The 21,449-nt window shown below is 34.9% G+C and overlaps 2 protein-coding genes across 2 annotated transcripts; both read right to left on the bottom strand.

Moving 5' to 3' along the window:
* Nucleotides 1-4,403: 4,403 nt before the first annotated feature.
* On the bottom strand, nt 4,404-6,298 carry LOC7471079 (cytochrome P450 89A2). The gene has a single exon (XM_002311324.4). The coding sequence runs from the start codon at nt 6,148-6,150 to the stop codon at nt 4,540-4,542; it is 1,611 nt and encodes a 536-aa protein (XP_002311360.3). The 5' UTR covers nt 6,151-6,298; the 3' UTR covers nt 4,404-4,539.
* Nucleotides 6,299-11,789: 5,491 nt separating this feature from the next.
* Nucleotides 11,790-20,708, bottom strand: LOC7471078 (pleiotropic drug resistance protein 3). Its single transcript, XM_024606801.2, has 24 exons — nt 20,300-20,708; nt 19,942-20,065; nt 19,558-19,640; nt 18,931-19,015; nt 18,536-18,695; nt 18,371-18,447; nt 18,073-18,126; nt 17,861-17,951; nt 17,401-17,702; nt 17,037-17,318; nt 16,630-16,943; nt 16,087-16,247; nt 15,914-16,017; nt 15,286-15,439; nt 15,067-15,201; nt 14,868-14,941; nt 14,438-14,770; nt 14,046-14,336; nt 13,828-13,911; nt 13,563-13,696; nt 13,089-13,316; nt 12,833-13,004; nt 12,445-12,699; nt 11,790-12,167 (listed from the first exon to the last, which is right to left on the bottom strand). The coding sequence occupies exons 1-24, from the start codon at nt 20,686-20,688 to the stop codon at nt 11,901-11,903; spliced, it is 4,353 nt and encodes a 1,450-aa protein (XP_024462569.1). The 5' UTR covers nt 20,689-20,708; the 3' UTR covers nt 11,790-11,900.
* Nucleotides 20,709-21,449: the final 741 nt, after the last annotated feature.

Below are 21,449 nucleotides of genomic sequence, written 5' to 3'. Positions count from 1 at the left end.
CTGGTTGAAGGCCTCGTGGATTGCCACTTGTCAGCGGAAGAGTTTTTTGTTATGCTGCTAGTCAACGACAACAATGGCCTCGGAAAATGCCACCCCACATGTAGGAGGGCTTTTCAATTGCCAGCCTTTTCCAATCTCATGCGACGCAATGCACTATGAGCAGCTTGGCCCGCATGGGCAAGGCTTACAGGCAAAAGAAGTTCTCGGAGCTGATTGTACACGTGGGAATAGAAAACATAACATTACGAAGTTTATCATGCCATTTGTTAAATCTAAAATTTACATAATTTTTATAGCGTTTTATGTTTTTTCCAACTTGGTATCAAATTTGAAATATTTTTATTGATTAAAAAGGAATTTAAAAAACTCATATCCTAAAAAACTAAAATCAAAAGATAATATCTCTTAAGACTATATAATCTCAATACATATAGAATTTAAAATCTTAATTATTCTTGATTTTTAAAATAAATACTATATATTGTATTATTTGATTTCATTTTTTTTTTAAAAAAATACTTAATTAAAAATAATAAGGAATCAAATAATACACAAATAAAATCTTATACTAAATAACACTGTGAATCTCCTTTTTTTCTTTCAAATTTCCCTTTTCCGCTTTCTCCATCTCCCTTCCTTCTCTCAACATTCCTTTTAATCCGCCTCCAAACATATCTGTAAAAATTAAAGAAAAGGTAGAAAACAATCCAAAACAGTATAAAAATGTCTCCAATACAAGTTAAGGCGACGAACCCACGAAACACAATCCTGCAGACAACTAGACAAAGTTAACACGAGAGGACCTGTAAATGTGCATGTTGAAATTAAGAGATCGTGGCTGGTGGGGGAGGGAGATCGTGGAGGTGTGTCTGGTGGTGAAAGATCGAAGAGAGGACGCGGGGATGAACGACTGGTGTGTGTCCGAGGAGAAGGAAGGGAAGGGTGGATGGCGTGGGTGTGGTGGCTCCCTGGCGGCAAGGAGAAGAAAGAAGAGGAAGGAGAAGGGTCAGATTTGATCGAAGAGAAGGGAGAAGGTGGGGCAGGCAAGACAGAGAGAAGGGAGGGAGGAGAATAAAGGAAAGAGAAAAAAGAAAGGAAAAGGAAAAAGGAAAGAGATTTGAAAAGAAAAAATAAATTAAAAAAATATGCGTGTCACACTAAGAACGTTATATGCGTACAAAATTTGCTTAATGCATCTGACGAAATAAAAATATCCCCGATGAATCTCTCTCTTTTTTTTATAAAAAAACATGATTTCGTATAAAAAATGAATGATATATCATGTTTTAATGCAGTCCCTGATTTCATATCCTGCAGAGATGTTCAGAAGAGGTCAATATTGAAACTTTTATATGCTGCAGAGATGTTCAGAAGAAGTCATTGAAACGATTGAACTTGATGACATAAAGTTCTCCGTAGTAGGAATTCCTGGCCGAAGTGGCCTGTCTACTGAACAGCGTAAAAGGTTAACTATTGCAGTGGAGCTTGTTTCAAATCCATTAATAGTATTTATGGATGAACCAACATCAGGTTTAGATACTAAAACAGCTGCAAGTGTCATGCGTGCGGCGAAGAACGTAGTTGCCACAGAAAGAAAATCAGCCGAGCATTGATGTCTTTGAGGCTTTGATGAGGTGGAACAGGTAGTGCTTTTCTTTTATTGGCATTATGAGTTATGTACTAACAGCTTTTGGATCCATGTCTATAGTTAATGCAACTAAATTTAAGGAGGAGCCAGCCCATTTTAGCTGATATCAACAGGATTCATAATCTTCTCACTTGTATCACAAGTCGAATGACTAAGACTCTAAGAGGGAGAATTTTTCATGCAGTTGATTTTAATGAAAAGAGGACAGGTTATACATTCAGGAATGCTCCGTCACCATTCATGTAAGCTTATTGAAATCTTACTTGTAACAATCATCATTTTTTATCGGCAGCTTATCTTCCCCTTGCTATTTTAGACCTGACAGACATTTTCTAGAATGTGAAGTTGATACAGATAACTGATTTACATGTCTTCACTGCTGAACTGGGTATTTCAGGTTCGCCAAAGGTCAATGATAACTATAATCCTGCAACGTGGATGTTGGAGGTTAATTCTGCATCAATGGAATCAGAACTTGGATTAGATTTCGCAGAACTTCACAAGGAGTCTCTCTGTACCTGTAAGTATATATTTCATTTCCATTTCCTGGAGAGCAAGACTTCATGGAAATCTTTGATAGCAGATTTTGTTTCTCAGAATTTCTTACATGATATGAACCCGTCATGCAGTTAGAGGATTATTAAAATAATCAGAACTTCAATTGTAGGCTCTGAATTAATCATAAGCGTCATTTTATTCCTTGATCATAGGGAGACATCTGAGTGGACCTCCACCACGTTCAAGAGACCAGCAGTTTTCCACAGAGTAGACGGGAGCGGTTTCCAGCATGCTTGTGGAAGCAACACTTGTCCTACTGGAAAAGTCCTGTGTACAGCTTGGCATGATTCATCTTCGTGATCGTTTCATCGCTGTTGTTTGGAATAGCCTTATGGCATAAGGGAAGGAAATGTTAGTTCATCTTTCCCTCAACTTAAATCAGAAAAGCAGTATCAATTTAAGAGCTTATGAATTCTCTTTTCTCTGTTCTTGTAGCGCAGGTTCAACATCACTTTCATCAGCACGAAAGTGTCGTTTACTTTTCATATTAAAAGTTACATGATTTGCTGTCATATTGTTCCATATATATGATAATACAAGGAATTCTGCAGGTGACTGTTGAAATACCATACGTACTACTGCAAGCAATTCTGTACGTAGCGATCACATATCCAACAATTGGGTACTGCTGTATTAGAAATTTGTAACTATACTAATTATGCGCAGAAAATTCGGAAGTGATGGATTTGGTTGTATTACCTCTGCCCCACATCATGATCCTTAAATGGTTTTCTCACATCACAACATGGAGACATTCACAAGGAAATCTTCATGTTTGGGGTGCTTAAGACAGTCAGTTCCTTTCTACAAGATTGTTGTGGCTTTCGACATGATCAGTTGGGCACTGTGGCTGTTCTTCTTGTTGTTTTCCCAGTTGCTTTCGCATTTCTATTCGCATATTGCATCAGGAAATTAAATTTTCGGAGGCGATGAATGAAGATCCAACCAACCATGTTCGCCTCTCAAAGATTTTCCTGCATACGCAAAATTACTCTGATAACGATTATATTCTCCACTGTTCACCTCATTCACATTACTGGTACATTGTTTATCCTCTTACACGTTACTTGGGGTTGTGCAAACTTTTTATTTTTTAATTTGATTCTCCAACTTTTTTTTTGACAATATACTCCTAATTAAAAACCAATTGATTTTGATTTATTATGAAAGGATGTGATTAAAAGAAGAGGGATCAAAATAAAAAGGATGTTAAACATAAGTGTTGTGCCATAAGTTTATCAAAAGATGCACTTTGGTTCTTGAACTTTAAAAATCACGCACATTATACAATTTCAGTACCTTAATATTTTTACAATTTAATTTTGGTACAAAAATTTATTTTTGTTATTTTTTAGTTTATGGTTGAGAGGAGAGAGAGGAGTCACCGAATTCCAGCAGTAGAGAAAGAAAAATATTGTTGACACCGATTTAGACCACCAAAATAGACAATATTTATTTCAAATGGTTCTATTTGATGAGAGGGGTTCATATTAAATGTTTTTTTACCTTTAAAGTTCATGAAAAAAACATTTGGTTTCGGGTTGATTTTGGTTTTTTATTTTATTTTTTAAGGCCACATATAGGTTTATCACAGTTCTTACGATGTTTTATAGGTGTTTTGGGTCAAAAATAGATTGAAAAACTAGTTTTTGAGTAAAAAAAACTTAAACCCTAATTTTCTAGCCACCACAGTAGCTGTAATTTGCTCAAATCAGATGTGCATTGTATGATTTTTTTTTCAAAAAAATTTGGACCCCAATTACAAACATAAAAAATCAAGAGCCCAATCACGCAGGCTTGTTAGGGCCCTGATAAAATGGGTCAGGCAGTTTGGCCTGGCCTTTGCTTTATTTTTTTCTAATTCCTTTTTAAAATTAATGTTTTTTTGTGGTTTTTTTCTCTAAATTTTCATAATTTATACTTAAATTGGCATAATTCTCTCTTTTATTTTGTTTCAAAAGTCTTTTAAAATACAATTATTTTTTTAGTTATACATTTAAATTTGAAGAGTTTCTTATTCATCTATAATTTTTTTTTTGTATGGATGAGATTTATTTTTAAAAATAAAAAAAATATTTTCAGATAATATTTCTAATATGTGTATTTTTGCAATGTGTTTTTTTTTTATTATTTTATTTAATCAAATTAATTTGTGTTTCTATTTCTATTATTATTTGCTTAAATAAATAAATTTAACTGATATAATCGGTTAAATATTTTATTTTTTAATATTAAACATCTTGATTTTTATCTATATAATAATTTTTAAAATTTTATTTTTATATATTTTATAATATATAGATACTCATTATATTCCTAGACGACATTGTCATCTATCTAGGTGATAAGTGAACCTGCAATGGATTCTTCATCACCATCGTACGCTCTGCCTTCTCAGACAAATCAACATCATCTCCATCCACAGCCTTCCACTCAAATTTCCAAATCAAATTAGCCACATAATACTCCAAATGAAGCATTGCTAATTGGTAACCTGGACAGATTCTCCTCCCTGCACCAAATGGCATCATTTTAATCTCTCTACTCCCTGTGATATCAAATTCTCGCCCAATTCCATTATCATGATTCAGGAACCTTTCCGGCTTGAATGCCAGTGGATCTTCCCACGCCTTTGGATCCCACCCCATCTCAGCAACCAGGAAATTTATGGCCGCGGTCTCTGGTATCAAATATTCATTATTCAAAACAACATCTTCCCTCGCCGCATGTGGAGCCAAAAGACGTGCAGGAGGATGCCGCCTCAGGCCTTCCAGAACCACTGCTTTCAAATACGGCAGCCTTTTCAAATCAGATTCGCTTACCTCCTCCCGATCTCCATTTCCAACAACCCCTTTAATCTCCATGAATAATTTGTCTTGAATTTTTGGGTATTTGACCAGATTTGCCATGATCCATTCCAAGGCAGTTGTCGTAGTATCAGTGCCCGCATTTAGAAACTCGCTGCATAAATTAGCAATTTCCACCTCGTTAAGCTTTTTGTTTTCATCAGGAAGTTCCAGACCTAATAATGTATCAACATAAGATACAACATGATGATGCTGAGTTTCCATTCTTTTCCTCTCTTCCTCTTGCAGATTCTTTCTTGCTCTTATTAATGGAATTGATACATCTTGTTGGCATTTACGAAGCTGATAGAATTCCTCCCAACGCCTACGCAACACGATCTTGGTCATTCTTGGCCATAAATTGAGTATATTAAACTTATTGAAACTCAAAAAGGCTCGTCGCTGAACTTCCTCAATTTGTTTAATCTGGGTTTCATTAATATTATCACCAAAACACATTACGACTAACAGACAAAACATGGCATATAGAAAGTGCTCCCTAACACAGATAGGCTGACCAGACTTTTCTTGGGATTCCAGGCGATTCATAAGGATTTGTAGCACCCACCGCCGCGAAAGAGAGAAACATTTCGCGCGGGAAGGGTGGAGAAAATTTTCAGTAAGATTTCGCCGCAGGAGACGCCAAGTCGGGCCATAGAAAGCGAGACTAATAATTCGCTGATTGCTGCTGACAATCTTTTGAGTAGCAGAAGCTGGTGGGCGATTAGCAAACATTGCACCATTTTGGATTAAGACCTTGTGAGCTAGGAACCGGTCAGCTATAAAGATGACAGGGCGGGAGCCAGAGTAGATAGTTATAATTGGGCCTAACTTGGCATGGAGTGAATTCAGGTTGGAGTGGATATCAGAGGGAGTGATGCGGACGAGCTGTAGGAGGTTGCTGATCACTGGAATGGATTGGGGGCTTGGAGGGAGTTTGTAGAGAGTGGGCTTCGTGTTGATAAAGTATCGGTTGAGAATGAATCTGAGGATGCCAGAGACGGAGATGGAGATGAAGATGGAAAACAGGATGAGGAGCCAATGATTCATATTGAAACTAAAAAGTGATTTGTTCTCGATAGCAGCTAGTACTTTCATGTTGGGTACTTATACACATAGATATCGAACCCCATCTAGGGGCAGATACGGTCAGGAGCCGGGCCGAGTCATACTGGTTCACTTGAATTAATTCACGTCAACTTCGACTTTTTTTTCTTTTCTTTTCACGGTTCTTTCTCTTAAAATCCAGAACTTTTTTTTATATATATATTTATATTTATCAAGCTTTATTCAATTACTATAATATCTTTTATTTATTTATATTTATTGTTTAAGCCTCCAAGAATTTTATTATTTTTTCCATTAATTTTTTCTCTTTTATTTTCAAAACATCAAATTCATCAATGATGATGTATTAGTTTACTTTCCGTCGCATGTTCTATATGTTTTACATTGTAGTCTTTTTACTTTAAATCTTTTCTTTCTATTATTATAATTAAAAAATTTATCTCATAAATTTAGGTCATAAAAAGATTAAATAAAAAAATAAAAATGTAATTAGAAAAAAATAAAAATTAAAAAAGGGTGATTTTCATCCTAGTCAAAACTTAAATTCTTATAGTTGTTTGTATAATATAATAATACTATGTCGTAGACCTGGCAAACGATACAAGTTACAAGATCAGAAAAATGAAGAGATTAATTTAGAATAGATAGGCTGATCAGATATAGTTGGTTGGCTTTTTCAGATAAAAAATAATTAATTTGATTAAAATAATAATTTAAGATGATATAGTTTTTTAAATATCAAGACGTTAATATATTGGATTGATTCGGTTCAACATGAGTTAACCTATTAAATCTGTGACCTGAATCACGAGATTAAAACAATCATATAGAAAGTAAATTGAACTAAATCATGAACTTCAATTTACAGTCAATTCAATATTAAATGGTAAAATTGAGAAAAATCAATTAAAAAAAAAGGAAAAAAAACATAATCAACTCGGGTTAATTGATCAAACACGTGACTCAAGTCATTAGACCCGGATAACCCCATTGAAAATAAGTTGAAATAAAGTATGAAGTCTAATTCTCACATAATTTAATGTTGAATGATGAAATTGAAAAAAAAAAGATAAAAAAATAATTCTAATCAACCGAGTTAACCTATTAAATTCGCGCTTGAAATCATGAAACCAGAATATCTTTGTACAAAGCAAACCAAAATAAACTATGAAGTTTCCTCTCAAATTTTAAAGGAAAAAAAATCAAATAAATAAAAAAGATAAAAAAAACTTGAATTAATTAAGTTAATTCACTAAATTTATGATCTGAATCATTGTATTGAGATAATTTAATATAAAAAAATCAAAACAAATTAAATTTCAGTTTGTAGTAAACCAAATATTAGAATAAAAAATAAAAAATAAAAAACAAACCTCTGTCCAGAACAATGAAATTTGATGAGGGTAACGTAGAATTCCCCTCCTCAATTAGCTCTTGTTAAATTAAATTCCAGGACATCAACATGCGGACAAAATGACAGTTGCCTCCCATTAACTTGAGTTAAAGCGGAAAGTCCAACAAATCTGCAAGAGGTTCTGAGATTATGGAAAGCAGATTCATTGATCTAGAAGGTGGTCCCACCACAGCACTTATCAGGGGCATCAACGTCAATACATGTGGTGTTGCATGCTGCACGTCAGAAACCTCAACCTCAACTTGGAGCGCTTCCTCTTTCTCGTTCTTTTTCTAGAAGCTGATAACGTCAGTTCCAATCGAAAAACATTAAAGAAACGGTTTCTCCAAGAAAACTCTGAAATCATCACATCAGAAAACCCATTTTACGAACAATGAAAGCATCTTGCATGTCGCCATTTATACCGTAGAAAATCCGTGAAAGTTCTATTGTCAGAGTCAGGGAGCGGTAAATTAGTGATTGGTGGTTCTCGTCTTTAAAAGATTCCCAGTTGCTCTCGCACATTAACATCGGAGGACTATGTAAGTGTTTTTTTTTTTTTTAATTTCAATTTGATTTTTAATTTTTTTATATTATTTAATTGTAATTAAGGATTAATTAATTTAATTTTTTGTGAAAAGGTAAGATTAAAGAAAAAAATCTAAATGAAAAATACATCGGGACGTGTTATAAATAAAAAAAAACATGATATTTATGACATTAATTTAGTCCATGATTGAGAAAGAAGAGACTGGTTGTCGGATTCCCATGGTAAAGAGAGAAACATATTACTGACACCGATTTATACCACTAAAACAAATAATATTTGTGTCAAATTGTTTCTTTTGACAAAGAAATTTCATATCAAGTGTTATTTTTTTTACATTTAAAGTTATTGAAAAAACACAAATGAGCTCGAGTTGATTTTGGTTTTTTAGGCCATGTATAGGTTTGACATTGTTTCTTAAGGTATTTTATAGGTATTTTTGGTTAAAAATGGGTTGAAAAATAAGTTTTTTTGATAAAAAAAACTTAGGTCTTGATTTTTCAGTCATCACAGTATTTTATAAAAAATAAAAATATATTATCCGCTGCGATTGCAGATCACATGACCAATAAGGTGTATGGAAGTGTGATTGTGGTTGTTTTCAAAGTGTTTTTACTCGGAAAAGCATTTAAATAATATTTTTAAAATTTTTTAAGATTATTTTTTATATTAGTTTATTAAAATAATCTGAAAATATAAAAAAAATATTAATTTAAAGTTAAGAAAAAAATTTAAAATTTAAAATTTTTTTTAAAATTTTTTTTAATCATAAAAATAAACGTGTGGTTATAAACTGTTTCCTGGCCACTTTCTGTAGTCAATGGTGGTAAGTCCGTGGAGGTCTGATTGAATAAGTTTGCGATGTCATGGATGACCTGGATCCACCTCATTTTTGTCCCCGCAGTCACAGTGGAATATGATGAGATAGCAACGACTGGCAAGCCGAGCCACTAGAAATTTCCCTTTTCTTTTCGCCCATTTCCACGTTCACACGATCTTCTTGTAAATATCCCATTCTACTTTATTTTGTTTTTTTTTATAATTACTTTTTAAAATATTTTTTACTTAAAAATATATCAAAATAATTTTTTTAATTTTTAAAAATTATTTTTAACATCAACACATTAAAATAATCTAAAAATATTAAAAAATATTAGTTTGAAGTAAAATAATAATAATTTAAATATTTTTAATATAAAAAAAAATATATCTTATTACTACAAAGAGTTTGTTGTGTACACATCAGGCAAAACATGTGATTCCTTCAACAAGGGAAATAATATTCCCCCTCAGCTCTCGTCCCCTTCAAGAGTCTGATTGAAATTCGTTACCTCTCACCTGAAAGGGAAGAATATTCGTTTTACATTTAAACCAAAAGCTCAGGGATGATTCGGGCGTGTTTGGTATTGTGGTAGTTATTGTGATTTGAAAAAAGTTGTTTTATAAAAAGTACTTTTAGTTGAGGTTGGTTTTGAAAAATATATATTTGGTTAAAACTGTGGTTGAAATTGAGGTTGAACAAAAAGTAGTTTAATGTGTTTGGTTAATAATGCTTTTCAAATTGAGGTTATAAAATAACTAAAAAAGACATATACTAATATTGATGGTTTTTAATTGAAATATTATAGATTTAACTATTGCTATTACACAATGAAATAAACAATACTTTATATAAAGTATTTTTTATTGTTCCATTAAACTATTTGCAATTCCATCACGTACGAAATCCATATGGCAAAGACTACAGTTTTCATGACTTCCTGAGCGTGCAACAACATCAGGTAAAATATCATCAGTAACAAAATTGAGATTGCAATCAAATTTTGCAAATGCTACGTCATCATACGATCTAATTCTAATATAATTATGTAGTGTCATTGAATAATATTAAACACTATTTTTTCAAATAAAACACAATTTTAGAATTTTTTTTGGATTTTTTCTATTTTACTGGGTCGGACCCAAACACCTGACATTTAGGTTTGGGCCGGACCCGGTCCAGCCATGAACAATAGATACGCTCTCCACTATTCACATGAACAATGGAGAATGCAGAAGACGAAGGAGAAGGAGTAGGGGAAAAGGAAGAGCAATGGTTGGCGGTGGAAATGGCGGAGGTGGGTGGTGAGCTAAGGGAGCTGCTATCCACTGTGCTCTATTTCTGTTCTTCTTCTTCGAACAGTGGAGAATGCAAAAAGACGAAGGAGAAAGGGAAGGGGAAGAGAAGTGGCTGGCGGTGGAAACGACGGAGGCTGGTGGTGAGCTGCTCTCCATTGTTCGCATGCAACGTGAATAGTAGAGAATGCAAAAGACGAAGGAAAGGAGAATGAGAAGGAAAAGAGGAAGAGCAGTGGTTGGCGGTGCTGTTCACTGCTATGTTTATGGTCTTCTTCTTCCGCGCCTTTGTTTACCTGCTCTGTATCTATTCTTCTTCTTATGTGCCTCTGTTTAATGTGTTTATAAGCACAATTTGCAACTCAGCACAAAAAGCAACTTGAAGTTGCTTTTGGTTGTTTTGTGGTTTAACTGCATATGATCATGGATCCCACAAATAGTAATATGCATTTAGACCGTAACCAAATACATGACTACAATGTTTTTCTATAAATGCAGTCGCAGCCGCAGCGCTAAACATGCATGAAAGCACACATAAAATCTATATTGTTAAACCAATTATTAAACATTTCTAAACAACCGAAATGTTTAATAATTTTCTAAAAAAAACATTTAAAAAATTAACTTTGATCCTATTATTAAGGGGGAATTGTTTTTTTTTTTTTTTTTTAAATCCCCTTTGCTTTCCTTTCTTTTCTTAAAAAGCGGGTATCATTTCATGTCACGAGGAGCCAAGCCCAGACAAATACATGGGAATTGGGCCAGGCAAGAAGTATCCAAAAGAAAGGAAAACAGTATAGCCCATCTTAAATGCCCAGACCAAAAGTACTTGTGGATACGCCCAGTAGGGAATCAACGAAGTTCCATACGTAATTGATGAAAGAGTGTTGAGTTCGGCTGTTAGAGTTTGATGAGTTGAATAATTGTTTTTTTTTTTATTTAAAAATATATTAAAATAATATATTTTTATTTTAAAATTTTATTTTTAATATTAAAACATCAAAACGGTCGGAAATTACAAAAAGATAATTAAAAAAAACTCAAAAATTTTTAAAAACAATTTTTAAATACAAAAACATATTATTTCAATACCTTTTGATATACCTTTTTAAGGTTTATAATGGAATTTAAACTAAATCCAACAATAGGACATACTTACTGAGTTAATACTCATCGATAAACCATGGAAAAATATATTCGATGTTTAAAATGGGAACTCCAGGCATCAGGGGCAGAGCTACTCTAGGACGGGAGGGGACCATGGCTCGGCTCCTCTTAAAGTCTATTTTAATCCCTCTGGTTGTGTCGTCTATTCAATTACATCCTTACAAATTAACCCCTTCAAATATATTATATGTCTAATTCTAAGGTTCTGTCTAACGTTATAGTACGTATAACTATCTTTTTGAGTTTTTTTTTTAAAATTTTTTAGCTTTAAATTAATTTTTTATGAGTTTTTTTGAATCATTTTAATATATCGATATAAAAAATAAATTTTAAAAAATAAAAAAATATTATTTTAATATATTTTTAAACAAAAAATATTTTAAAAAACAACTTCTACCACACTCACAAAAATACCCCAACAAACCGTAAAAAACTGGATGGATTACATGCTATCCATGGTCATCAACTGTCTAACCACAAGTCATTCTCCTCCTCTCCATGAAAATAAGCAATGTTAACCTCGAAGGATACAATAATGGACAAATATGAATACAGAATTTACCTTCTCTGGAAGTTCAATTTTCCAATAAAATAAGTGAAAAGAGAAGCGATGACAATGGGAATGATGATAAGTACAAGACCAACAACACCCAAAAAGTCTTGACGATACCCGAAGTAATCCTCTATAAAAGCTGAGGCAGTCTTGGTTTCGCCGAAGACTGATATTTCTTTGTCCAGATCTCCATATTGCGAGGTGAACATACCCTCTAATGCCCAAGATGTGGGACAAATATAATACAACCAAATCCACCACATTGGAATACGCTGCATGAAGCAAAAGAGCACCATAATCGAGTCAGTTTTATGTATTTCAACATCTGTACGTAGAAACACAACCCTACTCTAGAAAAAGATAACCATAGATTTCAACTGTTGGTTAACTCCATACGTGTTGGACTGGTTGTAGCGATCCTAAAGCCAGACATATGTATGATCTGTTAAGATATGCATTTTGACTTTCTGACGTACTGAAGCAAATTGAATTCATCTAGGAAAACAGTGGAGAAAATATGAATCTAGCTTAAGAGTCGATGTTAATTACCTTTTTCGGTACAATGAATCCAGCGAAAAAGTTCATTGTTGTGAATGCGATTGAGCATAAAATGATAGCCACTTGAGCATTTGGTGTCACTGATATGAGCAGCATCCCCAGGTAGTTGAAGCAAAGCAACGTGCAGAACATCCCATAGAGAGACCAGAATATCTTATAGGCAGACAAGGAGTAACCGATCATAGGATATGTGACAATCACATAAATAACTGATTGAGCGAACAAGTAAGGAACCTCAACTAACAACTGCAAAATAATAAAACACAAGTTACCTAAAATAACAGATGCAACTCTGGTTTGTAAATTGAAACTTAAAACCAGTATTTCTTGACAAAATTGACAGGAAATGAATTAAACCAGTTTTCATGAGAGATCTGACCTGTGCTAATGAATAGGCCCATGCAGAGTACGTTCCAGCAAATCTTTCCCTGTACAGAACTGTCCGGTCTGCTGAAACATAAGGCAGAACTGTAGAACAATTGTTTATTCCAAAGAACATTATGGCCGTGTACATTGCACCAAGCATACTGAACAAGTCTTGTTGGTTGTTTCTACAAAATCAGAAAGAATCATGACAACGTTTTTCAATTTAAAAAACACATCCAACTAAATATCAGGACTATGTATTGGCTTACATATTCTTTCCTTGCTGCCAGAACAGTACGCCAAACAAAAGAGCTCCAGAAGATATGAAAGAAATGCGCAACAGATTGTACGGAGGACTTCTCCAATAAGACAAGTTCTGTTTCCAGAGGCATGCTTTGAGCTGTTCCCAGCCATTCTGTGAAAATTGGGTAGGAAAATGCAAGTCCTTTGAACCAGGAGTTTTTGAACTCAATTGCTCAACCAGCTTCCTGTTCTCCCTGCAGTCAGGAAAGAGACTCCTATAGTATCACTCGCGAGTTATATTCAATAGCTTTCAAACATTTATACGCATATTTAGACAATGTGAAATCCGAAATTCAGAGATGAATCAAACACAAACCGAGAAAACCTTCATTAATAACGAAGACCACCTCAGATCCATTGATGCAATATACAGTCAAAGAGAGTGGTGAATTTTCATCTTTCACAACATAGATATAGAGCATCCTAGCGTTGGTACTTACTTGTACAAGGTGGACCCTTCATAAATTTGTCCAAAATCTACCCCAAGTTCAGCCTCTGCAGATTGAGAAGTAACCTCTAACATCCATGTTGCCGGATTATAGTTGTCCTTAATCTTAGGCACTCCAGGAATTTTCTGTTCAAGATATCCAGTTAAGTAGAACCAAGGTCAAAATATATGAAGGTTGACAGCAACCAGAGGTATTACATACGGAAGACAGCTATATTAATAGAAACGTTTAAATAAAGAATTTTAGTATAACAGACCTCAAAATACTCAATGAGTGCGCTTGACCGCTGACCCAGCTGTCCAGAATAGATAAGGCGTCCTCCAGTTTTCATTAGAATCAACTGCAGTGAAAATAATGTCTTAAGAACATTAACATGCATTTACATCGGATCCATAGATTGTTTATTGAGAGAACTTGGTGGCATCCATTTCACCATGTCATGTTCCTTTATGCAAAGTGCCCATATTTTTTTACCTCATCAAATGCCTCAAAGATATCAATACTTGGCTGGTGGATTGTGCAAATAACTGTTCTTCCCGTTTCAACTATGTTCTTCGCTGCTCTCATAACAATCGCAGCTGCTCTTGCGTCTAAGCCAGATGTGGGCTCATCCATAAATATTATAGATGGATTGGAAACTAGCTCCACAGCTATAGTCAGTCGTTTACGCTGCTCAGTTGATAAACCACTAATTCCTGGAATGCCTACTAAAGAATCCTTAATCCCATCAAGCTCAATAGTTTCAAGGACTTCATTGACAAAATCCTGGAGAGGAAGTCACGAGAAAATCCAGAGTTCAGTGAAACTCAATCTTAAAGGGAAACTCTAGGATCAAGCTATTAACTCTAATTGAAAATATATCATACAAATTTAGTTTTCGGATCAATGACAGATGGGAGCCGCAACCAAGCAGAGAAAACTACAGATTCTTCTATAGTTATTTGAGGGGAATGTATGTCTGCTTGCTCACAATAACCGGATATTCTAGCAAATGTATCTTGAACCTTTGGGTACCCGCCAATCCTAATCTCTCCTTCAGTAGTACCACCAGTTTTCCTTCCAGAAAGAACATCCATAAGAGTCGTTTTCCCGGCTCCACTAACCCCCATCAGTGCTGTAAGAATACCGGGCCTGAATGCACCAGTAATGTCGGATAGAAGCTGGAGCTTCTTCTGCAAAACACCTCGTTTTCTCATTTCCTGAGGCAAAAAAACAATGACATTTGCAGACATAAGTTGCTCCCAGTATTTTATGGCTATTCATAACTCAAACATAAATTAGATTTATCATAATTACCAAGGGGGTGTCAACATAATATTGCACGTCCTTAAATGTCATCACAAGGGGTTCAAAAGGTAAAACCATCCTTCCTGCAAGATTTATTGATGGCACCACTTAAAAAGGTGCGGGAGATACTTATCTATGCCAGTACTGACCATGTAGACTATATAAAAAGACAAACCTACAAGTAACGGAATAATGACAAAACAAGCACCTTTTTTAGGGCCGGGGCTAGATTCATTAGCGCTGTGGAGTTTTTTGTCTTCGTCAAAACCATCAACATCATCCTTTCTCCCTTGTAGTTGATAGTACCTCTCATAAGAAATGATAGCTCTAGAGTTTCCCGGAGCTGAATCCATATTGATGTATTTGGTTAGCATGGAATACACATTGTATTTAAAATATATTATTAAGAACTAGAAGATGAACTTACGTTTCAAGAACGTTAAAGCCAAGGTAAAACCAATGTTGAAAAGTAAAGCCAACCCCATCAAGGCACCAACTGATATCCAATAAAAATAGCCATGGAAGTTTAACCCTCGGCTTTCTAGTGTTTGTTGCCCTATGGTTGTGTTACCGGACACAATCTGTGGATAAAATTGAAAATAAATGGCTTTTTCTTCAAGTATGATTAGATTCTCATTTTCACATGTGCATACTAATTACAGAAAACACTCTTCACTCTTCATCTAATTATCACTAGTAACAAGTAATAGGAAATCGATCCCTTTAAACAAACACCAACAGTATCTTTTCCTTTCCATTCTTTTTTCAAGTTTCAAAAAGAAATATTGAGATGAGATTCTCAAGAAAAGTATGGCTCAACTTCTAGTTTTACGAGAACTTTTCTCATGCTCTACCTGATGGTACATGAGGAGCAGGAAAAAATCCACCCCCCCCCCCCACATCATTATATAAGCAACTCAATAGAGAGTGTTTGGGTCCAGTAGGAGTATTATATTACACTCATGAAAAGTTTCCTTGTACCCTAGTTCTAAGTTCTAACATATTATTGGAGGCCTAAGAGAACCTACATACTGAAAGCTAGAGAAGTTAAATACCTTTTCCCATCGAGGAGCAAGAAACTCATTTGTCGTCAAACCTATCTCACCATATGTTATTGGAGAAATCCAAAATCCCCATTGCAACCAAGCAGGCATAGAGGCTGCAATAGGATAAGTTGTTCAGAACAGTCATCTGAAGATTCTATTAACAAGATTATGGGAAATCGTACGTTTTGGGATTACAAAGCCACCAAATAGTAAACAACCCATAATAGCGATACTTCCAGCTGTCATTGAAGCAACCGCGGTTTGGAAGATTGAGGCAACAAAACGAAACATGGATAATGATGCTAAATGTAACAGAAATAGTATAAGAAATTGCCGGAGGAACCTGAAAACACAACAACTTATCACAGGAATGAAGGAATTTATGATATAATAAGTTCTGAAATACAAGTAATGAAAGAAACTGCAAGACACATAATTCAGTTGTTCTCAGCAAGTAGCAGGTTCTCTATTCCTTGCATCCTATGAACAATTATCTCATTCAAAAACATCTCAGAATTTTAACATATTTGCTCTTCCAAGTTAAAAGTTTTGCACAGTATTTATTTTTTTCATTTGTCTAAAATTATAATGATGATGATGATATGCACAGCTGCAGAATCTGTGAGTTAGATTCTCAATCTACAGTACTCTTTCTCTTGCACCGTAATTAGCAGCCATTCTACATTTTATCTGCTGATAATTTTCACTCTGTATCTGATGTTCACCTTTCAAGCTCAGGGCTGTAACCAATGACATAGTAAGTAAGGGCTGTCCAAACAAAAGCTTCCATTAAAGAAAGTGGAACTTTAAGAATAGCAGCTGGGATCGCATAAGCCCAAGCAGGATAAAAGTATAACTCTCTCTGCTTATAAAAAACTGCAAGTCGGGAGGTAGTCATCTGTAACTCTGGAACTCCATCAACAACTAATATAACAAGGGCATAGAATAAAGCACCCATGTAATAATTTGCGTGGATCTCATCAACACCCATTCTTGTACGCAGCAAGACTGTCATACATATTGAAGCAACAATAACTAGCTGCAGAGAGAGAATCAGAGATATTTTCAGATATAACAAGGCTGCATAAAAGTATATTATACATGGAAAATTTAAAAGCATGTAGGAAGATACCTGTATAGATTTTAACACGTATATAAAAGAATTCCTCTTCATCATAAGAAATTCTCTCATACTGCAAGCTTTGAAGAGTTCCCACTTTGTTAATGAATATTTAGAGAAGGTTAAGGCATTCTTGTGGCTTTTAGACTTATCAAATGGCCTTGACAGCTCCTTGTCTAGCTTCTCACCAAACTGGCTTTCTTTGAATTTCTTAACAAACTGGTCAACTGGTATGTAACTGTGAAGTTGTTCAGTACGGTGCCAGTATTGCCCTTGATCTTTTCTTGAGATAACCTGCAGAAAAATAGCAAAGTAAGAGAGAACTCCGTTTTGGCAATGTGTATGGATGAAGATAAAACCTGAAGCTCAAAGACACCTCTTGGAGGAAGTCCGCTATGCCTTTTCTTTCAGGGCACCTGAATCCACAGTCTTCAAAAAATTTGCTAATAGTAGAACGTGGCCCGTGATAAACAATCTTCCCTTCAGCCATTAGAATGATATCATCAAATAGATCAAAGGTCTCCGGTGCTGGCTGAAGTAGGGAAATCAATACAGTTGCATCAGTAATGTGAGCCAAATGCTGCATACAAGACATAATCTGGAAAGTGGTTGAACTGTCTAAGCCATTTGATATTTCATCCATGAAGAGTGCTTTCACGGGCCCCACAATCATCTCCCCTGTGCAGGAAAACCAAGAGAAAGTTAATGGATGCCAGCGTACTCGAATGAACGGTTGAACCCAGCACGTCAAGACTTCTCAATTTTGCTTCAAAAGTTCTCAAATGAACAGAGCTAAATTCGTTAAAATATCAATTCTTATCTCAAACCTACCCTACCTGTAGTCAGCCTTTTCTTCTGACCACCTGAGATACCTCTTCTCATGGCATCCCCAACCATTATATCAGAACAAATATCAAGTCCTAGAATCTGAAAGAAAGAAAAAATTGTGTTGATGATAACATAGAAATAAGACCCTGTTTCAACAAGAAGTGAAGAAAACATAAATACTTCAGCAGTTCAGCGCCATAGATTAAATCTAGTAAACCACCTTCAATATGTAGTCTGTCTGAAGTGTACTTTTCAGTCCCTCAACTGATATTGCCTGTGACAAAGCGAGGAATGTTATTGTTGTGCCCATAAAACACTGGCTATCGTACGCAGTCATTAATAAAGGCAAACAAACTAAACTCGGGTAAAATTTGATTAACTTTTTGAACATGGTCGTTCATGTTTAACTTCCAAGAGTTTTGACCCTGGGCAGAGGGAAACCTATTTCTGCAACCTTTCGCGGAACCTTGTGAAAGTAGAAAGTAAAATTTCAGACATGCTTAAAGTTTCACACGCACCTTCATGTAAGCATCCACATCAGGATCTGGAAGTATCCCCGCTTGCTTCTCTCTTCTAATGACTTCCATCATGATATCTACCAGGAAAGATTTATTCAGTTGCACTAAGTTGAGAGTTTGATTTGAGTATCAAAATTATCACTTGTGTGTCTAAAGAATTCTTACCAGCTCTGCTTCCTATGCCCTGACAACGTGCAGAAAAATCAATTGTTTCCCTCACCGTCATCTCTGGAATATGCAGATCGTGTTGGCTTATATACACTGAGGATTTCTGAGGAACAAACTCTTCCAAGCTGTGACCATTGTAAGATATCTCTCCCGAGACCTGTTTAAGAACACATAGGTCAGAGAAACATAAAAGCAAATAATCTGAAACGCAATGCTCAGTTTAGATTTGTTTGAGGAAAGCTTTATGCTTTCTGTTTGGTATCGGTGTGCTGTTAGAAAATGCGACACGAGACCAAGTTTCAAATTTTTTGGGGAAAGTTCTCTAAGAATTCTGTTCTTTTCTTCTGGTTAAATTTTTTACTCATTTGTACAACTGACAAGCACTAAGAAACCTCGAGAGCATGGCTTAGTTTCCCAGACAGAGCCAACAACAAAGTGGTTTTGCCACATCCTGGGGGGCCGAGCAATAACGTCATTCTGCAACAAAGATAAGTTGAAATGAGAAACTTAAGAATCTCTACAGCAAGAAAATGAAGCAGCTGAGAGTATATATTCCTACAAAATCTAGAAAATACTTTAGTGACTAATCTGTCTGAAAAATCAGTAAAATATATATGGGTTACTGAATGGAGGAGATACCAATTGGAATTTGCAACATTTGAAACTTTCTATCTCAATGAAAAACAGTTTAGACGGAAATTTGTCAGCAAAATCTCCTGTTGGTATATGCTGCTCAAGTAGGAAGTTGATTTAGGAGTAATGCAATATTCTTTTCCCAAAATTCATTTCTGATCTGTTTTAATCTTAGAGAAATCTTCAAGTTTTTGGGCCACCTGTTATTTTCTTTGTTCCTTTTTCAGCAACTGCAAGGAAATAAATCTTGAACAGAAACAGCAATTTCATCGGTTGCCAATTTTCTTATACTAGTTTATCATGTCAAAAGGATGAGACTAACGGCTGAGGTGTGCCTGTTCAACCATTAATTGAACTTAATAAACACCAGCATATTTGACAGTTACCTTCCTGGCTTAAGAATGCCACCGGCATCTTTTAAGATGCCTGCCTTGGTTCTCCGTTTTGAGCATGAGAGACTGGCAAACCCCTGCCACAAACAAAAAGCTCAAAGGGAGTTAGCAATATACACATGGAAATAAACTACTTGATTGTATGTACTTCGACTGGTAAATGACTAGATTTCAGCAGAAAAGACCCCAAACGTGAATTGTTTGAATTATGCACGTGTTCTACATTCATACACTTGTCGTCACTTTCAACTGTCAGGTCAAAAAGACATCCTTTCCACGTTACAACATTTGAATTTTTAAGAGTTTAGAAGATCCAATGAGCAGTGATGAATAAAAAGAGAATTAGACAACTTATTCTTGTTATACGCAGGTCATTACAGAGAGCAAGCTCTTGGCAGTGTTCCACAGAGTGGGTAGAGGCTTTCCGTGAACTAACTCGCATTCTGCTTCAACACAAAGATTTCTGTATCTCACTTCCACAGTGGGAAACTTCACACCAACTCTGGAAAACATAATTGAAGCTAAATCAATGAAACGATCCAATAGATATGCAATCAGGCTAAATAAGCGTTAAAGATAAGCCATGCACGACATAAAAGCTGACAGTACTCCAAGGAAACCCATCGATACAGCGAAATTCTTTATCGAAGACAGCAACATTTCCAAGTGTACTTCAATATGTATGACGATAATACCTGCATATCTTTGAAGAGGGAAAAGTAAAAGGAATGTTTACTTGTCAATCCTTTGCTTAAGTCTCCGCAGCAATCGGAGATTATCATTTTCAATGTGCTTGATGAGCTTCTCGATGAACACATGCCGCTCCTGAGCCCCAAGTTTGGAAACATTGACAATTGTTTTCCCCTTAGCATCTCCATTTGCCGCAGTGCAATCTTGCTCCTCAAATAAAGCAGTAGTAATCCGTTCAAAGGTGGGTAATCTCTCAACAGTAGCCCACTGTAACATATCTTCATCATCTGCATCCCTAATGTGCTCAGAACTCCCATTTGAAACACTATGAAAACTCGGCACTTGACTCCTGAATGAGGTTCTTATGTTTCTTTCAATCTCTGCTAACTCAATCCGAAATGACTCTATTTCATCAGGGCCGGCCAGCTGAGCCATTGTTAGACAAACAGAAAGACTTCAAGTTGTAGACTGAGTGAAAAAAGAAAAAGAAAAAAAGAACAACACAACGAAAGAGAAAATCTGCATGGATACAGATGGCATTTATTTTAACAATGGGGTGTTTGGCCAAAAGATTATTTTAATATATTTTTAAATAAAACATATTTTAAAAGCAATTTCTAATTTTCTATTACTGCTCAAAAAACCCTGCAGTTGATTAGGCAATGAAACACGTCATGTTTGTGGCCCAAAAGATTATTTTAATATATCTTAAATTGATTTAAGATTTTTTTTTAAATTTTTAGATTTTTAGATAAAAAATATATTGCAAAATTGAATTATAATTCTTAACTTTTAACTTATAATTCTAACTTATATTACAAATCTCATTTTATGAAATTGTTTTGGATTTTTTATTTATCAAATATACTTCTAATTTGAAATTATTTTATTTTATCATGAGTTAATTACGAGAAATAAAACTCAAATTATATTTAGAATAAGAAATCATATTTTATAAGTGATGTCAAACATACTCTTAATCTCTACTTTTTAAGATATCAAGTTAAATGGGAACTTCGTTTATTTTCTGGATGAATTATTATATATATTGATTTTGAAAACTAATTTTAAAAAAGGGATACATGCATGAATAGTACAGTTGGAGTGATGAGTAAATCAGCGTGGGTTAAACCAATCCCAAAGAACCGGGACTTTCAATAATAAGCCAGCTGGCAAGTGTAATATTCAATAGAAAA

This window comes from Populus trichocarpa, chromosome 8, assembly GCF_000002775.5.
Source record: "Populus trichocarpa isolate Nisqually-1 chromosome 8, P.trichocarpa_v4.1, whole genome shotgun sequence".
NCBI lineage: Eukaryota > Viridiplantae > Streptophyta > Magnoliopsida > Malpighiales > Salicaceae > Populus > Populus trichocarpa.
This window is presented reverse-complemented; position numbering and strand designations above follow the sequence as displayed.